Source organism: Neolamprologus brichardi, chromosome 17 (assembly GCF_056152115.1).
Source record: "Neolamprologus brichardi isolate AB-2024 chromosome 17, ASM5615211v1, whole genome shotgun sequence".
NCBI lineage: Eukaryota > Metazoa > Chordata > Actinopteri > Cichliformes > Cichlidae > Neolamprologus > Neolamprologus brichardi.
In genome coordinates this window covers 31,236,074-31,261,778 of record NC_142120.1, presented here as the reverse complement: position 1 = coordinate 31,261,778, position 25,705 = coordinate 31,236,074, and the positions used below count along the sequence as shown (strand labels likewise).

Sequence of the window (25,705 nt, the reverse complement as noted above, 5' to 3'; positions counted from 1 at the left end):
ACAACGTTTCAAGGCCACAGGTGCAGTTTCCTGCGCTCTCAAAACAGCCTTGGAAGTTCTTGGACAGCAGTTAACTAGCACATAACTACATGGCCTTTTGTGCACAAAAACACAAACTGACAAATGATTAGAATCTTTTCACTGGAAACAATGGATTCATTCAGCGGGACCATTAGGGAGACTGCTTTAAACATAATGCTAACATCTGGCCACTGTTTAGATCAAGACGTTATTGCTGCATTAGCTGATTACTTGTGCAATGAGGGCAAGTTGTACACACATGATTAGCATACCATGATCTTATTACATTGTTAGCCATCCAATCCACTTGTCGTTAGAGTAGTGTTATCATTTAACTGGAGTTATGACTCTCACCATCTGGCCAGATTATTTGGAGAATATGCTCTCCGCATATTCTTTAGGTAAATATTTATTGTTCCAGCTAGTTTCAGCTTACTGCTGTTTGGTGCTGTGCAGGCTGTGTACATGTATTCATAGATCAGCAAGAGTGCATCCTTTCATTTGACTCCTTTTATGCTGCCCTACTAAAATGTAGTCGGCCTTATAGCCACCAGTTCCAACTGGTTCACAGCCGTGTGAATTACTGACTTAGTAAAGACCCAGAGACACAATATTAAGCCATAATGATCACTTACAAGTCAGGATTACTGACAAACAGCTTTTGCGAAAGTGACCACAGTCATTGGCTTTTTATTCAAAATTGTCCACAAAACACCAGACTCTAAATTCATTTCTTACGGCACTTACTGAAATTAAACAGCCATATAATGACTTTCTGTCAAGGTCAGATCACTTTTGTATCCTTAGGGAGTGGTGGTAAGGAGGGCACTAATGGATGGCATTACCCAGTAACTCGATCTTAGATGAATGGATGAAAATAATCTGTTGACCCTGAACCCAAGGACAATGTGAATGTATACTGTAAAATCAATGTAAATTACAAGAAATACTGCAAAAATAGGCACAAACATACGAACACTGGCAATGTGTTGAACAGTTTGAACAGGTTTCCATATTGTAAAATGTTTTCTTATTTACATTAAACTTATACAAATCAATAAATAAATGTAAGAAAAAAAGATTTTAATTTATGTGCATGTGTGTGTGTGAAGGGGTGTGATATTAGGTATCCTAGGCTTTTGGAGCATGTGGCCACAGGCCCATATACTCAAGGATGCTTTTCTCCAGTTTCAGGTAATCACTGTACTCCTTCAAGTCCGCCTCCTCGCTGTCTACCTGGAATGTGACTGGCTTGTCAGGCTCCTGCAGACAAAGCCAGAGAAAAAAGCTTCATCATAAACAATAATTACGAAACAATAGAGCACTTAATCCAAGATCTCAGCGTTTCCCATCGTAGAGGCAGAAAATTACATTGCCTCTGAATTCTACTGAACTGAAATTTTATTGAAGGATGCAAATATTAAATAAGATGACAATTTTCTAGTAAAATCTGGACTGTGCCCTGCATCTGTGTATTGCATGCAGGGCACAGTCCTTTAAAGAAAAAAAAAGGAAAATTAGGATACTGTGTGGCAAATTCCTGATACTTTCCTCCCACAACAGGAAACCAAACAGTATTGTTCATATCATATTTAAGAGGTGCCTTGTCCTTATCATCCATCTAAATTCAAATTGCCGTAGATGTTTTAAAGGCAACAGCAGAAAGAACCTGGAGGTGAACATGAAAATTCATTCCTGTTTAGAGGAATTAAGAGAAAGTATCCACTCCAAGTGACATTACTACAGCAAAACAAAACTTTTTTGGTAGCTGCCATGCAGCCTAAGATGGAACCAGTTAGCCACTTAAGTTTGCTTCTATACTTAGCAGGCAGACTGTCAGGCACTGCCTGTCAATAACTACCCTATCCCCAGTGCTTGGGATCAAATAACGATGTGAATGAATTAAACATGAGCGGATAGAAAATGAGAGAGAGACACAAAAAGAGATACACGAGTGCCTTCTTCATCTTTTCCAATGTCAACTTTATGCGTCCACATATTTAGCTGGGTCAGTACTAAAACTTTTGTAAGTCTGCTGAAGATTCTGATCACCAATGCAGGGAAGTTTTGTGGGAAGTCAAGGTTTAACTCAAGGACACTTTCACTGTAAAAAAATTCTCCTGGAATTGGACAAATGGCAAAGGACACAGGGAAAGAAAAGCTTTAGTGTTCTCCTATCCTTTCTCGTCCTTCATTTTCATTTCAAATCTAACCATTCGTTGTGCGTCACTATGGTCTGAACTGTCCGATCTAGGAAATTACAAACACTGGACACAGGACATCTTTCCTCCCTCTCAGCTGCTGTTGAGCCACCTTCCAGTCACACTGATGGAAACTGGCACCTTAAGACTTCTGGGAATTCAGTTTAGAATTAAAACCTACTGCTCACCACTTGTTCTTTAGACTCGCCTGCCTCCTTTCTCGGTTTCGCCCACAGTTCTTCCCACTCCAAATAATCCTTCAGACTGTCATACTCTCGGTCAAAGAAGATCTGCATGTTTAAATCCTGCATACAAACAAAGCAAAACAAGACAAAGATACTAGTTAGCAGTCAATAATACTGTAGCAGCCATTAAATACCTTTAATAAAAATAACACTTTTTTACCGCAGTTTCCTAACATTACACAAGAGTCCAAGCAAAACAGACAGCTCACAGTCTTCTTACCTCATTCTTAACCGGGGAGCGGAGGGCCTTTGGCACATTGAAAACACGGAGCACTCCAAGGTTGTCAGCAACAGCCAGGTAGTGTTGTTTGGCTGTAAGTACAAAACAGTCCATTAAATGAGTTTTAAGGTTCAAAAATCGTATCTGTCCTGAGCACCTAATATAAGCCAAGAACTCACAGGAGGTGATACAGGGTTTGATGCAGGTAATTCTGGTACTGGTGACGTGTTCATGGACGTGTGTAGGTTCGCTGGTGTTTAGGAGCAGGTTCCACACCTCAATACTGCCATCATTTCTCCCAATGAAGAAAACCGCAGGTCGGGAGAGGGACCAGCATGCCGCACTGTACTCTTGTTTAGAGCTTGGTCCCATGAAGATCGGGCCACCCTGGATGTTGTGGTTTACATGAAGTATTTAAAGAATTTTGTGCATTCTGAAGCATTTTAATTATTGAATTATGTGCTCCAATTTTGTCGATTGAACTTGTGGTATTTTACTTGTGTGTTACTTAGGACGAATTAGTCTGTGTCTGTGCATGGTTCCCATTTGGACGTGCTTCAAAAAGTGACCGTGTTTATCCAAAAACCAAACAAACAAAAAAAAAAGATTGCTAATGCTGAGGCTCCACAAACCATACATGGCTGCTACATCCATTTTTTATGTACAGGTCTGTGACCAACTAAATAAGTGTGAATAGTTTTGCTTAGTTTTGCAGTTTAAATGATCAACACAGCAACCAAGAAATTGCGTAATTTGAATTGTCTCGATTCTATGTGCATTATGCATACGTCATGTAAGGTAATCAATGTTTTCTGTTGCAGTACCATCACACCCTCTTTCCAGATGGCCAAGTTCCAACCTCCTGTTGTCAAAAGAATGTCTTTGAAAAAGGGTGATCGCTGCATTGTGTTCACAAACCAGGCATGAGTTCTAAAACAGAGGAGGGGCTTGGCACCTGGGAGTGAAGTGAGACAGATGGAGAATATGCACAGTTTTATTTGACAGTAATTTCCTTCCAAGGTAATCATAATGCAAAGGAGCAATTAACCCTGTAAAACATTATGGTCATTACATTTGGCCAGGCTACCAAACGAAATAGTGGATTTAATGTGAAAGTAGCAATCAAAGTCATTTGAATAAATTGGGTGTAATTGTTTTATGAATCAACGTACTGCTGTCAGTCTGACAGCTGAGCACTGGTGAGCCATAAAAAACAGAGCGCGGCAAGCCCGACTACTCACTGAACTTTCGTCCAAACTCATCTTCCTCCAGTTTCCAGTCAGTGTAGACAATCTCTCCTTCCTGTGAAAAATGAACATAAAACTGTTTATAAATGTATGTATGTGTCTTCCTTATTTCAGTTAAGTTGTAACGTATAGTATACTCCTTAAGTGGCATGACAAAAACATGTGCAAAAACCTAATAAAAAAAAAATCATTCATTATTGGTTATGCCAACTTGAGATGAACTTCAATGTAAAAAAAAGAAGTCCAGCTTGCTCACAAGCTGAGTAAAGCGTACTTAAGCAGTCAAGAACTTAACTGTATTTTTACTTGCTCTATGTTGATATCATTTGAAGACATTTTCAAGTTTCAAGTTTTATTGTCATGTACAGATAAACAATGTAGCCACATTTAATTTAATGAAATTATTTGGCTCGTGCTCCTCAGCCTTACATGAGCATATAGAGAGTGTGCAGTTTATTTAGAAGAAAATAACAGAATTTTTACCTCTGTTCCAACATAAAACTTGGTATTGACATTGTCCGGGGTCTTGAGCGTTTTGGCTGAGGGTATTCTGAGTTGACTGTATTCTGGGAGGACCTCTGTGCCATCATTTTCATTATCTTGTTATGTAAGACAAAACAGGAAGAGACGGTAAAGTAAGAACAGGTTAAAAGTTCAACTCATTGTTTTTTATTTATTTATTTAACATTTCAGTGACCTGAGAGAGGGAGCCTGGTGCTGACGTGGGACTAAAATGTTCACAATACTCAGCGCCTTGTTACTAGACAAGTGCAAATATTTCAATAAACTCAAATAGGGGAAGAAAAATAGGTGAAAACTAGCAGATTTTAGGAAAAAGAATATCTGCTTTATTCAAATGAAGGAAATAACAGCCTGAACTGCGGCAGTGGTGCTGTAATTTGACCGTGAACAAGACGACAGAAGTACTAAAGCAAGTGAGGTGGGGAGGGGGTACAGCCGAAGTGAAAGGGCTGGCAAGAGTGGATTTGAAGGGAGAGAGAAAGAAAAGCACAAGAAGTAGAGGTAGGAGGGAAGCCTGTGGAGAAAACAGGGACAGGAGGTAAAAGGTGGAGGGGCTGAAATAGGTTAAGCTGGTAGAAGCCTTTTCCATCACAAAAGCCTGACTGTCTGCCAGAGATCATGTGGGTCTATCTGTTCACAGCCCCTTACCTGTGGACCGCTCTCGATAAAGTCTCACTCTTAAAGGTTAGATCAGATTACCAAACCACATGTCTTCTAAATCTATTTTCTCCTAGTTAAGATGTGTGTAAAGATATGAGAAAGATGATACAGGAACAGCTACAGACAGTGTTTGACTCTGCTTAATCCCCATGAGGGCCTGCTCACAATTTATTTCAGTGTGAAAAATCATGTTAACAAGTATATTGTAGCTTTTTAAATGTTCAGAGAAATGTCAAAAGGCACAGAAGCACACAGCAAAGACCACCCTCAATCAATGTGAGTCAGATATCTTAGGTAACGCTGCAGTATTAATCACACAGGGATTCATTAAGATCGTAATAACAGACTCCCTGAGGGCTGATGAAAAAAGAAGATTTATTGCTTGAGTTAGTAAGCATATTAATTCTATAACAACCAGCCACCAAGGCTGTGTTTATGGAAGCCAGACAAAGACATGTCTCTTCTTGACCAGCCAGGACACACATGATCATCTTCTGGCCCTCAAGGAGTCTGAGCAGCATATTGCAAAGAGCTGACAGTCAGCAAAGCCAATGGTCTGCAACTATGGCGGCCTTGTTTTGGAAGTATCACTTAATAAAGTGCCATGAAACCTGAGGAGAGACCAGACAGAGAGAGAAATAGAGTAGCTCGGGGCCAAATGAGCCCTGCCCCACTGATCACTGTGCTCAGCCATCCAAAAGAGAACTCAAGAATCCAAAACTCCCTCAAAGAGGTCAGGAGACATGTCTGTGATGCTCAGTTTTTAACACATTCTGTGCCATTCAGATATTATAAGAATTGTTCAGGCACATAAAATAATAATTGCTCTTTACCTTTGATATTTTGAAGACACAGTGAGTGTATCTTTCTATAGTTTGCGCTTGAGCTTTGCTTCATTACTTTCCTCATCAAAACTGTTATATGGACAACAATGAAAATGAGACTATCAGCTACAATGGGGAAATCATTTCTCTAATTGTTATGGTAGTTTAATTTTAATGGAGGGCACACCGAATATAAACCAAAAATCCAGAAAACGCTTTACATAGAAGTTATAAATTGATTTTGAAAGAAGAATTTGATCCATGACCAAAGAGCCGTCCATGACCCGTCTTTAGTGTTCTGACTGAGGAGAGGATGTTTGTGTCCAAGATTTTACGTTACGTTACATTGGTCCCTCAGTGCAATGAGTTTGCCCTGAACCATTAGCAGAAAAACAGTCCTAAAGAATGTTTACATCTCCGTGCTTGACTGTGGGGATGATGCTCTTAGTGCCATATGCAGCATTTCTCTTCCTTCAAGCACAAACCCAGTAACTTGACCACAGTACTTTCTCCTCAACAGGTCTGCAATCCTGCCCCTGACATCCATGGAGAGCTATTTGGTCTTACTTATGGTGGTGGAGAGGTTGGAATGGGAGAAACAGATTCAGGAGTATCTGTAACTGATTGATTGACTGTATGAATCATACTTGTTATTAATCTCTGGCTCTCTTCCACAGCATGTCTTTTATCCTGTCTTCCCTCTCTCACCCCAACCGCTCAAGGCAGATGGCCCCGCCCCTCCCTGAGCCTGGTTCTGCTGGAGGTTTCTTCCTGTAAAAAGGGAGTTTTTCCTTCCCACTGTTGCCAAAGTGCTTGCTCATAGGGGGTCATATGATTGATGGGTTTTTCTATGTACTATTGTAGGGTCTACCTTACAATATAAAGCACCTCGTTGTTGTGATTTGGCGCTGCATAAATAAAATTGAATTTAATTAATCTGTCTGCCGCATGCAGACATGCAAATCAATTTATAATGTTTCTCTCCATTAAATTGAAGCTTCCATGAATATTAGAGACGGTTCTTTGTTTTCCAATAAGCAACAAATTCAGCAGGGGATCAAACAACATCTCTTATGGACAATCGGTTTGATTTGAATGAGCATGTGAGTGAGTCAGCTTCCTAAAACGTTTGGCATCAAACAAAAAAACCACAAAGTATTTTGTGTAATTAAGTAATGTGACTGATTGCAGGAAAACAGAGAACGAGTATAGCAGACTGAAACAGACAAAGCCTTGCAGCCTCGAGGGTAAAAGCTCTTGCTCACCTGTGTTCCTACCTGTATTACTATTACAGGTGTAATGTTCTAGGCTGAACTTCAAAGGAGCATACTCTCCACTTGTACCAATCTTTGGCAGGGAAACCTAACACATGGCATAAAAGAAGATGGCTTTTATCACTTGAAGAAAAAAAGAAAACCTTATCTAAAACAAAATCACAGAGCATGCTAAAGAATCTACACACTGAAATCATCACCTAAACCCCAGTTAAATAAATCCAATGCACACGTAAATACAAATTAAATAGTTATTCAATTTAAGCCATTTTCCTTATTTTCTTGTAACAAATCTTTGTCTGCAGAATAATTACTGATGTGTAAAAATAACACTAAACATTGAATCATTCTTTTTCTTATGGTTGATTTTCTTATGGTTGGAAGAAAAAAGCTCTTTCTACACAAATCACAAGCTCTGTAATGCATCCCAGACATGAAAGTACCCTCAAGAGTGGTTTCCATGTCCGGTCCAGGTGTTTGAAAGTTTTGGGGATGCTAAAGGGTGTCATCATGGTCTTCTGATCCACATCTTGCTTCCTGTCGGCCAGAAACTGGTTCTGTAGTTTTGGCACTCGCAGATCCCAAAACATGACAGTGCTTTAGACAGAGACACAATAAGATAATGTGGAATTAAGAACCACCTGAAAATTAACAAAATTCTCTATTGTCAAATGTTCATATTCAAACATGATTGTTGCATATATAGATGTGGTTATTGCCAAAAACAACAGGAGCAGTGTTTTGAAATCTTTCTGTCATTTGCAACTCCTTTAGCGCCAGTCTAATGACGCAGAGTGTGAAACACAGTCTGTATTCACATTGATACTTTATATCTAAACGGAATAACAGGACATGCAAAATGAAGTAACACATAAAAACACTAGTGAGAATTAGACTGCATAGTTATTTCCTGAGAAATATAATGATTGCCAGATACACTCATTTACGTGGTTTACAAAAGGCAATATTTTAACCAACTGCACAGCTCTTCAATATATTATTGGCTCACTATGTTCAACCAGAGGAGAATGACTACAGATTACACCATAGAATTAAGATGAAACCGGAAAAATAATCCAGCGTGTTTGAGTGCCACCAATGGAAAGCTTTACAACTTTACAGTATTAAAAAGCATCTTTACAGTCTACTCTACAAGAAAAAAAATTAACTCTATATAAATACCTTTCATCTTTAAGAAATATTTATAGGTGATTTTTTCACACATATACATTTTATGTTTTAAACTTAGCTAGTAGCTGTTATGTCTTGTTAATCCAAGTCACTGATCTGAACAAAATTGTAGTGTTTTATTATTTAATTGGTATGTGACTTGCCACTAATAGCCAGACATTTTTGTCTGCCAAATACAGACAGTAAAACCAAACCCACACTCAAAGCTAGGGATGTAGCTTGCTAACCTTCTAGCATTAGCCTGAAGTTAGAATTCCATCTTCTCTAAGAGATCTGGTACTGCTTGAATTTTTCTGTATCTTGCAACTGTGTTTCTACTCTTTTTACAATTCAGCAATAAATATGACTACTTCTTATATTCTTTGTATTTGCTTTCTTTTGTATTTAATTTCCAGCGTTAGTTGTAAGTCAGTTTGATTTGGAATTACACAAAATATACACCAAGGAACTTAAATTATGATGTATTTATTTAGCTCATGTTACGGCATAAGTAGTATATTATTCCCATTTGGGTTGTTTTGCTTATTATCTAAACTTGTCGAGGTTTTGTTGTAATTTCATAATAATATTTTATGTATCCTTTTTTCTATGCACATGTAGAGGTGTGGCAAAGTCAAATCAGTTATGATGAGGGAAAATGATTAAAACCCATTTTCTAAACACTGTTCACTTCCAAAGGTTTTCTTTCTTTTCTTTTTTTTCCCTGTATTTGACCTTCATTAGAATGTCAACAATCCAGAGAGACTCAAAACAAGGGCAGCGAGAGAGAAAGGGGACGTGATAAAGCAAACAGTGGATCTAGCGAGTGTATAATGTATCCATCAGGTAACCAGAGGCCTTTGTTTGCCTACTTTGCAAATAACTGTATGTATTAAAAAACACACACATGCTATCAGCCACTAAAAACACACTTAGAATCAACATCCAAAGTACATACTGACAAGCAGTGAAAAGTAAAAAGAAAAAGTATCAGGAGTTGTTTTTTTCATTAAACTGTAGAGAACTTACCAGTCAGGGGAGCAGGTGACAACTTGAACAGAAATGTTAGAAATGTTTTGAACTGGAACGCCTGTCCTGGTCACCTAAACAGAGGGAGTTACATAATCAATAAATGTCTGCATCAGGCTTGGTCTTGTAAAGAATGAACATGGTTCATGAAGCTGTATGGGTGGTTGGATTTTCCCCTGGGGGCACTTTGATGATTGCCTTATTTTACTTATCCAGATAACTAAAAGTGATCGATGTGATTTACTGCAAGTAACTACATAGAGGTAAGTGATAGGCACAAGTGGGAAACCAAATCTGGACATATATGGCTAGTAATTTTCTGTGCACACTTAATATTGGATTTCTTTGTAAAAGACAAAAAAAACCATAGTCTTACTGCAGAAAATATATCTTTAGATAAATATAGGTTTAGATTTGATTTCTTTTGACGTTGTGATTGTGGGGTTTGTTTCCCTCTGAACATATATTCTACATTGCTCCTTTTCTGTGCTCGCACCCTCATTTGTAACATTTGCTCTGCTTGCTATCTACTTCCCACTAATGCCCTACATCCTCTTAGCCCTGTTTATAGTGAATTGGCCATTAACCTGTCACCATTCCAAAACAAGACAGAGAAATCAGTATGCCAGTATGAGACCTGACCTTGAAGTGTGTGTTTTGTTACCATTTTGAGATTGGGGGGTTTTAGTATGTTGAATTACGACACAGTGTTTGTATTAGATATAATTTAGGGAGGCTGAGATCTAGAGAACACTAAAGATTGCTTTTCTGAGACTATTGCTGTGTAGTCACACAAAAACACCTTTTATCCACACGCTAAACAGCAGTAACCTTGTGGAAGGGCTCAGAGTAGGCTCATGTGCGCCTGGTGGAAAAAGTAATTCCCAACAGTTGTTAATTCCCTCCAACCCCTTTGCCCTTCAGTCCCTCAGTACCTCAAATGTTTTTGGCAGCCACTGGACATCAATAACTGGGGATTTGTGGCTGCTTTCTATGGAAGAAACTGCACAGTAGCGCATGACAGGAGTCTTGTTCTCTTTTTTGTTACCCAAGTCCTGTAGGGAAAGCAGACACGCGACAGTAATGTGCTGTATGGTGAGCTCTGACAATTCAGTCTACACACAAATTCAATCTAGACACAAAGACTGTACACAGCTGAATAACCACTGTAAAACGCACAAGCAGAATAATGAAAGGCAAATGACGACTTCGATGTGTGCATGGAAAAACAAACAGCACACAGATAAATACACTCAAACACATTCTGGCACAATAGAGCCACTTAAAAAACATAAAATCGCTGCAATATGATTATTTAATTTGTTTAAAACACCTCCTCATAGTGTTGCAAGCAAATTTTAAACATATATCTTAGTCGTTTTGTGGACCTGCAATTGGATTTATTATGTGCAATGGAGCGAATAAAAAAAATCGATAGAGAAGATGTTAATTTAAAATGTAATTCTTCATTTATCTGACAACCCAGTGACAGGTGGTGGTGTAGCACAGCTTTCACATCACCTAACAGAGCGTTCTAGTAGATGCAACTGCCACTGTTTACACTGCAAACAGCAGGAAGGGCAGTGATCTGATTTCACTGTGTGTTATCTTCTATGTGGGGGCAAGAAACAAGAGTTATGTAACAGCTGGCGTATGTGAGCCGGTGCTGTTGACTCTGGTGAATAAAGGGCTAACAATGACAAAGAGAACAGAAGGAGGCACAGAGGGTGGGAGAGGGGAAGGCAAAGAGAAGGAAGCAGTAAGGAGAAGGATGGAGACAGCTGCTCCACTGTAGAGGCAATAAAAACACCCAAGGTAAATCTGGGCCAGAGATGATAGGACACGAGTGTCTATTTAAATACAGCTGGAAGATATCAGTGCAGGTTAGGCTTTAAGTGGAAGCTTTAAGAAACAGTAAAACAAAACATTTTCAAACTATAAAAGCTACACTGAAATGAGCTGAAACAAAACAAAGTCAAAACTACGGTAAACAAAAATTAGAAAAAAAAATAGAAAATACAAACTATAATAACTCACAGCTGTTCTCTGGCCTTCACTTTAAGGGTTTTACTATAGAATACCACATTATAAATATAATGTGTTTCCCACAACATATTGTCACATTACTATTGTGTCTGTGAAAATGTATTTTTTACAAGGCTTTGCCAAAAATATTTCAGTCTTCAGTCGGAATTTTCACTTTATCTCACATCAGTTTAACTGAGGCGTCCATATGAAGCCTAATAAGCTCCACGTATATAGAAGCAGGGTTATATAACGATATAATCTTTCTAAGAGATTCACTCCTTTCAAGTAATGAGTAGAGTAAGGAATTATTATTGCAAAAAAAGTAATTAGATTACTGTTACTTTCCCGTAAGCACGCTCCGTTACTGCGTTACTAAACCATGATTTTTTTTTGTGAGAGCGTCTCATGACAATGACGTACAAGTGTGCCACGTCCGTGGCAGCAACAGACGTGTGCAGATCAACAATGGATAATATGGAGTACGGGAGAGAGTACGACCGTGCAGCGTTTAAAGCTGGGAAGTGCTGACATTACTTTGAGTTTGATTCGGAAAATAGTGACAAAAACATTAGTGTCCGCTGTTCACTCTGCATGGGAAGAAAACGTATTTTTTCAGCGAAAAATTAAACTTTAAATCTGCCACGGGAATGTGAAATTAACAGAGAAACTCCCTGGATCCCCCCACTGACATGACCGCTGCAGCACTGGGCAAACCTCCACCGCCCCACTCCTGCTAAACAGGTGAAAATAGATTTAAGAGTGACAGGATTTAGTCCCACTGAACCTTTGATTTTATTTATTTATTGATGTTTCACTTGCATCTATTTGAAAGAGTTAGTTGTGAACACAAAAAAATATTTTATTTTATATGCTGGAATATGCAGAGAATAAATGTTAAATAAATTTCTTTAAGTCAAAGACTGTTACATATAATTTAATTTTTGCATGATTCAATGTGCATAAAGTCAAAAGATTAAAATTAGTAAAACAATTTTTAAAAAGAGACTTCAAAATTGATTTCAACTTTATATGTTGGATTATGCAGAAAAAATATTATTTGGCAGAAAGGTCTATTGCTTTAATATGTGTTCAGGTTGTGTATCATGTTATTCAAAAGTAACTAATTACTTTTTTCAAGTAACTTGACTAACATTGTGCAGAACAGCACGTCTCACTGCATCAGCACTGTGACTATTTCAAAGAGAGTATGGGTACTTACAAATGTGTCAGTGTCAGAGTCGGCGTCTGAGGCTTTTTTACTGTTAGGCCGTGTTCCCTGTAAGTGCGGGATGTGAAAAGAAATGTCCCACAACACCACCTGAGACATCAGCAACATAAAATCGTTTAGTGGTGATGATCATTTGAGCCTGAGACTATAGATAATAATATACAAATATATATATTAGAAAAAAAAAAACCCTCAAATATATCATATTAAATGCTGACAGAAGAGTGGCAACAGTATGCAATACCATGTTTATATTGAACTAAAATGGGGGCATGGGATGAGAAACTGATTATTTTGATTTGTGAAGTTGAGACGCTGAGTGAAAAAGGAGCACCTTGCCATTCCTGCAGCCACCAACAATAACATTTGGATTCGAAGGGCAGAACTCGAAGGCAAAAATGTCATCTGGGCACTCCAAGAGCAACTATATATATATATAAAAAATCAAAACACATAAAAATGAGCATACACATATTTCCAAGCAGAGGTTTCCACATATAAGGAGCTTCCCAACGCAAAAATGTATTTATTCTAGTCTCTTATATGCCTACACTAGACATAAGGGGAAAAAGACAGTATGCAGTATATTTTTTAGCTTTGTTCCCTTTTGTAGAAAATATTATTTATTTATGTTATTTATATGTCTTGTCAAAGTGCCACTGGTCCCAGAGGCTGAAACCAAATCATGACACATGCACCATTGAAGGCACACGTGGAACTCATATTACTTTTGAGCGATTTAGCAGCTTGGTTATATTGATTGAGTGCTTGGCTCAAATCAATAGATCTTTTCAAATTTAATACAGCAGAAGATAAATTACAGTAAAATGGCAAAGACTTAGAGCTAACTCTCAAACACATACGTTTAAAAAAATGTTTTCTCGACTCCCATTAATGGGTTTCTCTCCTCTACTTCTCATACCCGGGGGTTAGATTGATCGGGGAAGCCATAGAAGACAATGAAAGCAGGACTGTTGATGTACACAGTGGACTTATCCAGCTGCTCCTCCTGTTTCTTTATATAAGTCACAGCTATCAGACCTGCCACATAGACAAAACAAACCACACCCCACAATGTATCAGCTACATAGCAACAGGAAAACAGACCTGTGTTTACTTAGCCTTTTTTGAAACATTTGTAGATCTACTCTAATTTCTACTTTACATAGAAGCAACAAATTGATAATGCATGTGCACTGATCACACTGATATTCTTTTTCTGGTTTTGTGGACGTCGATGTGTGTCTTAAGGTGAGAGACGCGTTGATATTACAGATATTACAGAGCTTGTCAGTGAAGTTGAAATAACAGGAAAAGGGAGTTCAATTTCTTTTAGGCAGGCTATTGTATATTTGTACGTATTTATATCATTGCCCACTAAGTGTATACTTTCTCGCCACAAACTGCTGTTGCTGAAAAAACAAGAAATGGGCAAATTCCTGCCTGCCCAGGTCTGTGCAAGGGGTCAATAGTGACCTCATTTTTCCAACTAAAAAGTGAAAGAAAATGAATTATGATGATTTTAATGTGATCTGTCAGGGTTCTAACGATTATTTTGCAATGTTCATGAATGTCCAAAGTTTCTAAGGTACACAAATCTTGACTTGTTCATAAATGTACTCTATGCTATGTCTGTAGAAGTCTATGTACTTCACCATGGATTGTAGGGTGCCAGCTGATGCTGCTGATTTTCTTGCCCATGGCGCGCTTCTCGTCTGTGAAGGTCCATTGAAGCTTCAGGCCTTCAGAAACCATCACTAACTGGTCAGAAGCTTCTGCTCCTATGCCCAAGGCCTTAAAGTCATCAGTGAACACATTCATTATGTGTGCCTGCTGAAGGGCATGAAAGACCCTGCAAAGTGAAAATGTACCTGTTGAAATTTGGACCGGTACTTTTTACGTATCATTGCTCACAGACAGCGGAGCAAACAGACAAACAAACAAACGCCACTGGAAACATTTTTTCTCTCTCGCCTCGGCAGAGGAATAAAGTACACACAATTGTCTTAATACACCATCATCATATTTCCACTGAATATTCCTGCATTCATAATACTGGATGGGATTGAGTTATCTATGGCTGATATTTTGAGCATGGGTTGTTAAGAAGCAGATGGAAAAGACGATACCATAAGAATTCATTTTACCTGGGGGTCACTGAGTTGAGAAACTTCTTCAGTTTCTCAGAACTGAGGATGCTTTCTTTTTCTTTCTCACTTAGCTCTCTTGGTTCATACTGGGTAAACATATTCCTCTGAAACGCCCTGTAAAATAGACAGAAGGCAACACATACAAGAAAACATGGAACTCGCCTTACTTTTAAAACAATATGTTATGAAAAGCGTTGCAGATTCCCTGAAAGCATATATAATTTATAAAGCGTGCACAGTATGTAGACGAAGCAGAAAATATTTCTGAAATTGATTTCATCTTACTTCCTTGATTCGAAACAGATGCAGTCTTATTATCAGGCTAGTCAAACCTGCACGTGCTTTCTCTCCCTACAGAACAAATCCATTTTAAGTGCACTGATTTTCTGGCCTACCACTCCGTCTGAGCAGTGCTGCTCTGCAGCCTGGGAACAGCCTGCATCCCGCAGTCCCTCTGCATCTGCTTGATGCTGAATCTGCTGTCTTGGTAGGAAGGACACGCCACGGAGCGACACTCAGCCTCTGTACTGTTGCGGTCAGAAAAACAGACAGGTAACCCCGGTCTGCGCTTTAAGTCGAACTTGTAGCACAGCTGATGATGACAGAAGAGACAGAACAGAATTCATGAGCGAAGCAATCAGATCAGATATAAATATTTAATGTTAATTTGAATATACTGCAGTGCCTTTTCTCTGGTCTCTTTGACAGACTCTTGATCTACTTCCAGCTCACTGCCGAGAGATATCCATGGCTTTGGTTCTGGGGTTTTAATGACATCATCCACCAATTCTATTATTTCAGGTTGTGGGGGCTGCAGAACCTAAATACAATTATAAGAATATATAATATAAAGGACAACATAACAGTAAAAAAACCCCACACACTAGCAATCTTTACATGTATTCATACTTACAGCAAAATGCTTATGCTAGGGAAAGATAATAAAGTAGTACTTACAGTCTTACATTTTACGGAAAAATAGCTAGGAAAGCGAAACAGCCAGGATGATATATGACCTGTCACTATTACTAATAACTGGTGCCACAAAAGCACTAGAAACAATTAACGACCTTTAAATTAAATAATATAAAACTTCTGCCTATGTTACTGCTTATCAGTATACATGTTTTAATTATTGGCCTGGTCTGTCTAATAACAAACATGCATTGAGGAAAGAAAAAATATATTAACAAAAGAGAACCAAAACTGTTAGCTTACATTATATATTCTAGCCTTGGCTTCTGGTGTGAGAACCAGGTAAAAACTCTGTCCATAGGTGAAATCTACATCAAAAACGAGCATTATTTCATCCTCTGGGTAGTCCTGTCAAAAGAAAGTGAAAATCACAGCATTAATTTTTTATGAGAGTGTTAGAATACATCACAGTACAAACTACTTCTCCAGTAATTTGGTTGAGAGTGAATGTGAAAATGCCAAAAACCCTCCAAACATCACAAAAACCGAAATGGCTGAAAGGAAAACTGGTGTCTCATTTGTAGATGACTAAAGTTGCAAAGTTGTGTCATAAATGCATAAAAGAATTTAGATCAGACAGAGAAAAAAATGAAGTCAAACTGGTTGCTTTGTCTTTTCCCACAGCTCTTAACTTGGGTCTGTGCATCATCACAGTGTCTGCTTGCTGTTGTCTGAGTAAACTATGCAACAATGCATAACCAGCGCCTAACCAGCACAAACTGCTTCACAGGGTGGAAATCGGACACTGCGGCTCTTGTCTTAATATCCTGTATGATGTCGTCCTTTTTCAGCAGCTTGTAAGGGCTCTGCTCTGTGACATCCTCATCAACGCAGCATTCAAAGAGCTCCTGGGTGGCTGTTGTCAGGACGATGGGGTAGATGTCATCAGGGTGATCTTCAGGAGCGTTCAGAAACAATTGAGAGAAGAAAAATAGGGAAGTTATCTGATAAAACGAGCTTTTGGGCTTCGTTCCCTAAAAGCAAAGCTGATCACTGATGACGGCTCAAATAAATACTAATATTAATACTACTACTACCACAAATAATAATAAAAATATTGATAATAATGATAATAAATAATTCAGAACCAATTACTTATGTTTTAGAATATTGAATGAGACTGTATCAGATAATCAAACAATAATGATTTTGATATATTATTTGATAAAACAATGTAAACACTCAGATAAGCAAACTCTGGTATAAACGTTGGGATTTTACTGGCTTGTGGATACACACAACAGCTGCAAAGACCACTGACATGTATTTATTCAAATATGCTTGGAGTGGGCCTGGAGAATGCGTGCAGAATTGGTGCATTGCAGTGCATTGTCCATGGGGACGAGTCCTTGTGGTCACAGCAAACTATAAGGCACGCGTACATCCACGCAGAGCCTCGTGTTCACCTTCCAATGAAGAAATGTAACATCCCTCAGACCCAGCGAACGCCTCTCATCCTTTGCCTGCTTTGACTCTACAAATATCAGTCCTTATGAGAAGTCTGTGCACAATGTTTAAATGTTTCTAGGCGCACGTTTGTATCAGAATGTGTAAAAACCAATAGGCCATCCCTCAAGACATAAAGTGCAGTTACACACATTTACTCAGGACTGTTATAATATGAAGTAGTACTTTACCATCGCCACAACAAAGCTTTTCCTAATAAACAATCCATTCAGACTCTACTATATCTAAGCCAAGCACAGTCCAGGGCATAGTACAGTAAACAAAGCTTTGTATAATGATAGTTTTCATCCTGCTTGTGGTCTCTCGCTTCAAAGTCGTTCCACAAGGTTGCTAAGGGGACACTGGGAATGCTCAAGTACAGCTTAAGTAACCACTTCCCAGCTGGGTGTGTCAACCTTTTCCACTCACACCACTTAGGCCTCACGCCAAATCATTGTAGTGGAAACTCACACCCTTCATTTCACAGAGTCATGTGTCAACCAAGGCATTTGTATTCATGGGAAATATTTGCTTGGGAGACATAAAGAGTGTGATGCGCAGCGTTCCACAGCCCTCAAGAATGCAATTAAATTATATTTGTTGGCTGCTCCAAAAAGCTATTTTTAATTTGTTAAGCTTCTTTTCTCTTGCATAATTTACCCAGGCATTTTTAAAAGCATACCACAAGATATTTATACCAAACCTCAGAGCAATCAAATTTTAGCACAGTTTGTTTTCCAGTCTGCTCATATTAGTGAAGAATTTAAGCTTGAACAAAATACATTTATCAGCGTATCCTTAATGTCACACGATGTGCAGAAACCTGCATTTATATTTGAACTAGAAGGCCAATGTGTTGTTATTGTCACAAAGATTCTAAACTGGTTCCTAAAAAATTACCATTAGTTTTATGGCAAAGACAAGATTTTAGGCTGAGCCCAGGCTTGGCTTGGGCTCAGCCTAATTAGGTCATGTTCAATTTTGTCACGTTCACAAATTGGACTTAAACTGCTGGAAGTATAAGATTAAAAGGAATAAATAAATGCAAAAAAACTGAGCAAATTTTGAAAGGAAAAATATTTTTTACTCACAATCACCTAATCTAAGGTAAAACATAACTTATGCTGATGGTTACAAGCACTTGATCAAAAACAAGTTTTGGGGGTTGGTATGTCTAAGAAAAAACCAAATCTAGGGACACAGAGCCAAGTAGAGAAGAGCTCCAGAGCAGCGGTCCCCAACCGGTACCGGTCCGTGAGTCGTTTGGTACCGGGCCGCGCGAGTTGAGGCTCAGGTGTGAAATGTATGGTTTTCAGGGTTTTTATCAGTTTTCAGTGTTATTTTGTTATCGTTTTGATCGTTAACTCTGTTTTCCTGGGTCTTTTCACGTGTGTTATGAATAAATCTTCCTTTTTTCGGTACTGGTACTAGTTATATTTTGTTGTATTTATCCGCGACACCTTAAAGGCCGGTCCGTGAAAATATTGTCGGGCATAAACCGGTCCGTGGCGCAAAAAAGGTTGGGGACCGCTGCTCTAGAGGTTACACAGCAGTACACTTGAGAACATATCAGGACAATGCACATATGAAGGATATATAACTATTCACATTATATGACTACTTCAAAATGCGACTGTTCTTTTGACTTGAGCATTGCTACTGGTAAACCTGAAACGGAATAATAAGGCTCTGATTAACCCTTGTGCTGTCCATGGGTCATTTTTGTCCTCTAAAGAAATCTTTTGCTATCAAAAATGTGTTTTTTATTCATTAAATGGTCTGAAAATAACAGAAGTTATTCATTACTATACTATGCGTGATTGGAATAAGTTTTAAGTAATTTGATTTATTTATGGGGTTTTTATTGGATTTTATAACACCTGCTGTCCTCAGGGGTCAAAAATGACCCCAAAGTACAAAGTGTTGCAAAGAGCCGTATTTTCACAACATACTGCTTTCAAACATCTTTGATCTTGGATCACTGATGTGTGGGCTCAAGCAAAGGTCATAACAACCACAACAACAACAACAACAGGCAGCACAATGAGGAGGCAGGTGCTCTATATTCAATGAAAGTTTATTTACACAGCACCGAATCACAACAACAGTCGCATCAAAGTGCTTCGTATTGTACGGAGCCCCGCAGGGGACATGGGAGAAAAAAAAATTAAGACTGACTTTTGCGAGATCTCGCAAAAGTTTTGCAAGATCTCGCAAAACTAACTCGGGATCTCGCAAAAGTTTTGCGAGATCTCGCAAAAGTTTTGCGAGATCTCGCAAAACTAACTCGGGATTTCGCAAAACAAACTCGGGATCTCGCAAAACTTTTGCGAGATCTCGCAAAACAAACTCGGGATCTTGCAAAACTTTTGCGAGATCTCGCAAAACAAACTCGGGATCTCGCAAAACTTTTGCGAGATCTTGCAAAACTTTTGCGAGATCTCGCAAAACAAACTCGGGATCTCGCAAAAGTTTTTTTTTTTTTTCCCTCCTTTTTTTTCCCCTCCTTTTTTTCCCTCCTTTTTTTTCCCTCCATTTTTTTTTCCCTCCTTTTTTTTTTTTTTTTTTTTTTAACTTTATTTAACAAACAATGAGTATACAACATACGAACAGATGAAGTATACAAAACAACAAAACATGAACACAAATAGCCAGGGGTAAAAGAAAAAGGTAACAGTTATAAGAATACATCTCGCAAACGTTTTAGCCGCACGAGGCACGATGTGCCGGGAAAGCGGTGTTCCTCCTGGCTGTAGTAGGTCTCGACCTCCCATTAGCTCGAAGCTAATGGGAAGAATGCGGCTAAAACTTTTGCGAGATCTCGCAAAAGTTTTGCGAGATCCCGAATTTGTTTTGCGAGATCCCGCAAAAGTTTTGCGAGATCCCGCAAATGTTTTGCGAGATCCCGAGTTTGTTTTGCGAGATCCCGAGTTTGTTTTGCGAGATCCCGAGTTTGTTTTGCGAGATCCCGAGTTTGTTTTGCGAGATCTTGCAAAAGTCCGTCTTAATTTTTTTTTTCTTCCGTTTTTTTTACCATGTTGTGCAAAGCAATGACCAGCAGGACAAAGCACATATTGTCCTCTAGTATAATGAGGAGGAAGAATCAATGTTCAGGAAGATCCAGGGTTAGAAGATAATGACAATATAGCTAATATTTAGAGCACATGTTACCCTTTCTCTGAAAAAGCACATCACCCACCTGCAGAAGTGGAAGAAGGCTATGAAGTGAAGAAAAGTGATGAAGAATCTGAACTATGTTCAAGTAGGTTCTCAGGCCTCCAGGACATGGTAGTCTGAGAAGCTTGGAAAGAAAGTGACTGGGCTTCTTGAAGTTTCTTGAATTTTCAGAATGTGAAACTGAAATAGAAGATGTGTCAGAGGACTACACATCTTTCATTTCAATTATGATGAAGACAAAGAATCAAGCAGGAAAGAGGAGTCAGCTGAGACAGAGGAGTATTTGCAGTAATGTGAGGAAACATTGATCTGGTCTTCTATCCTTCCCAGTGTCAGACGATGCATGAGTCTCTCATGTGCCTCAGAGAAAGACGATCTACCACAGTCCAAGCACATGTGCCAGGTCCCATACTCCTTCAGTTGCTTTTCTACTCGAGTACTGAAAGCATTACACACAGTGTATTCTGCTTGTATTCTGCCTTTGAACGTTTACATGCCAATGGATGCATCAGAGACCAAGTTGGGGTTCAGTAACTTGCCCAAGGACACCTTGGTAAGAACTCCAGACTAGAGCACACAGAGATTGAACCAACAACCATCCAATCAGCAGATGAGCTGCTCTGCAGCCAACTCAATGACGAACAAGGAGGGACAACGAGAGAGGAAGAAAAATGGATCGAATGCAGCTGTAGGCGTATGTGGGTGTGTTGATTCTTACTGCCGTGCATCCAGTAGAGTCGCTACGGCCAGTTTATGACATCCTGAGTCTGGTAGAGAAGTTTTAAAGGTGACACAAGATTAATTATAGAAGCACAAAAAGGATATAATTTCTTGATAAAGACACAAACGTGCTCAAACGTGCTTGTGTCAAATATGGACACGTCTTTGTCCTCATGAAAGTTTGCCTTTACTCAGACCCCATGCCCTGGTGTTCCCACCATGCCAAAATATAGAAAACTGTCAGGTAACGAGTTGGAATAAAGTTGAATAAAACCTTGAAACACAGAGATGGATGATATTTTATACTTCTTGCTTTATAAACAGTCAAAGCAAACGGGGTCATTTTTGAGCCCAGAGGACAACAGATGTGATTATTTGCTGCCAGTAAAAAAACTTGAAGTAGTTTAAAAACAGCTTTCTAAATTAACTTTGACATAAACCCGTCTGTGATCATCTGTTAAAGCAACCGACTCTGGTTGTGAAACGATAATCACGATAACTGATGATTTAATTTATATTTTACCCGAAAACAAAGAAAAAATTCCTTTTTATGAGGTTTTTATCAGACTTAAATTTGAAATGGAATAAAAAAAATGTTTAAAAATGTTTGAATTAAGTTTTAATTAAAAGTGGGGGAAAAATCGACTTCATATTAATTAAGTATCAATCAAACCAGATGGGGACATTTTTGACCCCTGAGGACCACAGGTGTGATTATGTGCTGCCATATAAAATTTATAAATGCTTCAAAAAAAACTTTCTCACTAAAGTTCAACATACAGCACTCTGTAGTTAGTCAGATAGTCAAAATTATCTAAACAATTAAATATTTTATTTTCTCAATTTGTTTTTGCTCAAAAACACAGTGTATTTTTTATAAACAAGGTGTGGTGGCCCTAAAATGTAAAATGTTGGGTAAATTATGTGTTAATGTGTTGGTCTTAAGTAAAACTAAGATGTAACACTGAATTGATTGACAATTTATACTTTATACTTGAAAAAACAGTCAAATGAAGTGGGGACATTTTTGACCCCTGAGGACCACAGGTGTTATTATGTGCTGCCATTTAAAAAATTTAAATGGTTCAAAAAAAAAATTCTCACTGAAGTTCAACATATAGCACTCTGTAGTTAGTCAGATAGTCAAAATTATCTAAACAATTAAATATTTAATTTTCCTGTTTTATTTTCGCTTAAAAACAGGGTGTATTTTTTGTAAACAAGGTGTGGTGGCCCTAAAATGTAAAATATTGGGTAAATTTTGTGTTAATGTGTTGGTCTTAAGTAAAACTAAGGTGTAACACTGACTTGATTGACAATTTATACTTAATACTTGAAAAAACAGTCAAATGAAGTGGGGACATTTTTGACCCCTGAGGACCACAGGTGTTATTATGTGCTGCCATTTAAAATTTATAAACGCTTGAAAAAAAACTTTCTCACTAAAGTTCAACATACAGCATTTTTTAGTTAGACAAATAGTCAAAATTAGCTAAACAATTAAATATTTTATTTTCTTGTTTTATTTCCACTTAAAAACACAGTGTACTTTATGTAAACAAGGTGTGGTGGCCCTAAAATGTAAAATGTTGGGTAAATTATGTGTTAGTGTGTTGGTCTTAAGTAAAACTAAGGTGTAACACTGAATTGATTGACAATTTATACTTTATATTTTAAAAAACAGTCAAATGAAGTGGGGACATTTTTGACCCCTGAGGACCACAGGTGTGATTATGTGCTGCCATTTAAAAAATTTAAATGGTTCAAAAAAAAAATTCTCACTGAAGTTCAACATATAGCACTCTGTAGTTAGTCAGATAGTCAAAATTATCTAAACAATTAAATATTAAATTTTCTTGTTTTATTTTCGCTTAAAAACAGGGTGTATTTTTTGTAAACAAGGTGTGGTGGCCCTAAAATGTAAAATGTTGGGTAAATTTTGTGTTAATGTGTTGGTCTTAAGTAAAACTAAGATGTAACACTGAATTGATTGACAATTTATACTTTATACTTTAAAAAACACTCAAATGAAGTGGGGACATTTTTGACCCCTGATCACCCCAGGTGTATGAAAATCGGGAGGACATTATGAGGGTTAATATGCAGTGCTGAAAGTCAGCACATACGCAAGTAGGAGAGCCAAATGCTCAGGCTCTCTGAGTTCAAGAATAAAAATGCAGTGGTGAAAAATGAACAAAGCCAGCTTTTTGTAAAAGTAAAAACACAATAAGGAGTTAGAATTTAATTTTCTCTCTTCAAAAAAAAAAAAAATACAAATAATTTTTTTTCTTACCAGGCTTTTCCATAGGTGAAGGTGTCAGATTCTTCTTGACTGAATAGAAAGTAACTGTTAGTTGTTAGGGTAAATCAAAAACAAAAGCAAGCCTGTTTAGATTGTTTTGACAATGTGGACTTACACTGTCGGGGCTATAAGCTGGAGACTGGTGGAATGGGTAACACGGGATATTTTAAAAAAGAAAAACTCTGAGAACAATAATCTTTAACAAGGACATGGCACCATCACCTCGTAGTAAAATGATGTGCTGATAGTATTTAACTGTAAGCAGGTTTTCAGCTGTGGCATGGTGAATGTAAACCAAACACTGAGAATGGGAAATCACAGCTGAGTAGAAACCATCTCCAAACACCAATGTCACTCTAAGTGCTGTCTAACATTACACTCAAGACCAAATTAAAACAATGCAAATAGCTTTTTTTATCTAGCTTTTTTTCTCATCTATTTGTGTTACAAAACTAATTAAAAGTAATTCAGTTCCCATGAGTTAAGAATCCCTCAACGTAAACGTAATGGCCAATTCAAAAGCATCAAGGATTATAGGATCACCTTGGCTCTGGGAAATCAGTTTACTCTTTTATTTACATGTCTCTGTATGAAAGATGTTCTTTCATACAGAGACATATACAATAAAAGCAAACAAATGCATTTAAATTCAGAAATGAATACTCCAGGACTCACCTTTTCCTTTAACACCTGTTTTTCTTGAAGGACTTTTTTGCCTCTTGGGTGCCATCTTTGCTCTTTGGGCAGATTTATAAAGGGAAGAGAGGAAGTTTACACATTTTTCTTTTCAACCAAACACATTCTGTACACAATTTTCAATTTAATTTTCACCACTGTCACTGGCATTAGAACTCATCCACTCAGGCGATCTTGATGCCATTATCAAAAGCTCTGGTGACATCTTGTGGCAGATAAGGGAACTGCATTGCTTACTTAAAAAAAGCTGGTGAACTCTGAGAAAAAATGCTTATATTAATTTAAACAACTTACCCAAATAATACATGTTAAAGTTATTATTATAACAATTATTGTGTAGTTGTCTTAATCAGAATTATAATACAGATTACAACCAGTGATAGAGGAAATTTTCTTAGACACTTGTGTTATTGTATTGTGTTATATTTTGTGCATATCAGTAAAATGTATTTAATTGGGCAACATAAAGTTACAGCAATTAGCACTGTTGCCCCACAGCAAGCAGGTCTTGGGTGCATATCCATGACCTTTCTATGTGTAGTCTGTTGTTCTCCTTTGTTCTCCAGCTTTCTCCCACACTCCAAGGACATGCATGTTAGGTTAACTGGTTCTCTCTGTTAGGCCTGTAATAGACTGGTGACCTGGATGGATGTAGTCTAATCATCAAAAGTAGTAACAACATAATTTGACCACTGGACATAATGTTTAGTGATGTGAATATATTCTGCCAAGAGGACGTTTTTACTGCTTTGTGTAATATTAGGAAACTTTATATATCCTCTAACAGCATCTAGTTTAACAAGCTCAAATATTTTTCAATGAACATTTTGTTAAAAACAAACTATGGGTGTGCACTTACAATAATAATTTACTAACATTATTCCACTTAATATTTCCTTCTGAAACAAAAACACACAAAAAAGGGAACTGGAAAGTATTGGGCCCTTAAAATGCACTAGCTCACGAAGATAAAATATTATTACAGTTTTGGAGTTTCTAAAAGTTTTTTTGTTTCATTTTGACGTTTGTTTTCAATATAGATTACGTTTTGAGTTCGCTTGTATTATTTGACAATGGTCAATTTAGGTTTTTATGCGTTTCCTAGTTAATGATAGTCTCATTTATTTCCTGAAATATGGATGGCATTTTAGTCAGTTTAATTTTAGTCCACTGTAGTAACAGTATCATATCCACATAGCTATCACTCAGTATAATCCAGAATATGTAAGTCTCAATTTAATATTATAAAGTATAACTCATAAACGCATTACAGACGTCCTGTTTTCTTTAGGGCTTGCTTAGGCATTACAAATTAGAAGACATTAGCTATTACAGGCTAGTTACGTTAAGTTAGTCGTGTAGCTAGTTAATAGGGCTAAAGTCATCAAAAGAACATTGGATACGCAGCTTATTTTATGCTCAAAGGTGCAACTTTTCCCCTTTACAGAAGAATGAATCAATATTACCGTGATCTTACACCGCATAGGCTTGATACCTTCTTCTATCTTCTAGATATCTTCTTCGCACTCACTGTTTTTGCTCACCAGTGGGTTGGGAACCGCTGGGTTGC

The 25,705-nt window shown here is 37.8% G+C and overlaps 1 protein-coding gene across 3 annotated transcripts; it reads right to left on the bottom strand.

Moving 5' to 3' along the window:
• Window positions 1-680: 680 nt before the first annotated feature.
• dnai3 (dynein axonemal intermediate chain 3) lies at window positions 681-25,704 on the bottom strand. Of its 3 annotated transcripts, none has more exons than XM_087830503.1 (23): window positions 25,602-25,704; window positions 24,115-24,176; window positions 23,431-23,469; window positions 16,505-16,689; window positions 16,038-16,142; window positions 15,505-15,639; window positions 15,215-15,411; window positions 14,817-14,933; window positions 14,325-14,521; window positions 13,592-13,710; window positions 13,004-13,093; window positions 12,661-12,759; window positions 10,349-10,468; window positions 9,414-9,487; window positions 7,658-7,811; window positions 7,206-7,302; window positions 4,418-4,533; window positions 3,929-3,989; window positions 3,512-3,642; window positions 2,867-3,074; window positions 2,688-2,779; window positions 2,411-2,527; window positions 681-1,284 (listed from the first exon to the last, which is right to left on the bottom strand). In XM_087830503.1, exons 2-23 carry the CDS (start codon window positions 24,167-24,169, stop codon window positions 1,153-1,155), a joined length of 2,640 nt encoding a protein of 879 aa, XP_087686629.1. In that variant the 5' UTR covers window positions 24,170-24,176; window positions 25,602-25,704; the 3' UTR covers window positions 681-1,152. The 3 variants fall into 3 exon arrangements, with proteins under 3 accessions (XP_087686629.1, XP_087686631.1, XP_087686630.1); XM_087830505.1 differs by having other exon boundaries at window positions 7,218-7,302; XM_087830504.1 differs by having other exon boundaries at window positions 25,613-25,659.
• Between the last annotated feature and the right edge of the window lies 1 nt (window position 25,705).

Coding starts and splice junctions, on each gene's coding strand:
- dnai3 (XM_087830503.1), bottom strand. CDS start 24,169: ATGGCACCCAAGAGGCAAAAAAGTCCTTCAAGAAAAACAGGTGTTAAA. Junction 13,094..13,591: donor CCGATCAATCTAACCCCCGG/GTATGAGAAGTA, acceptor ATATATATATAG/TTGCTCTTGGAGTGCCCAGA. Junction 3,643..3,928: donor TGAGTTTGGACGAAAGTTCA/GTGAGTAGTCGG, acceptor CTTCACTCCCAG/GTGCCAAGCCCCTCCTCTGT.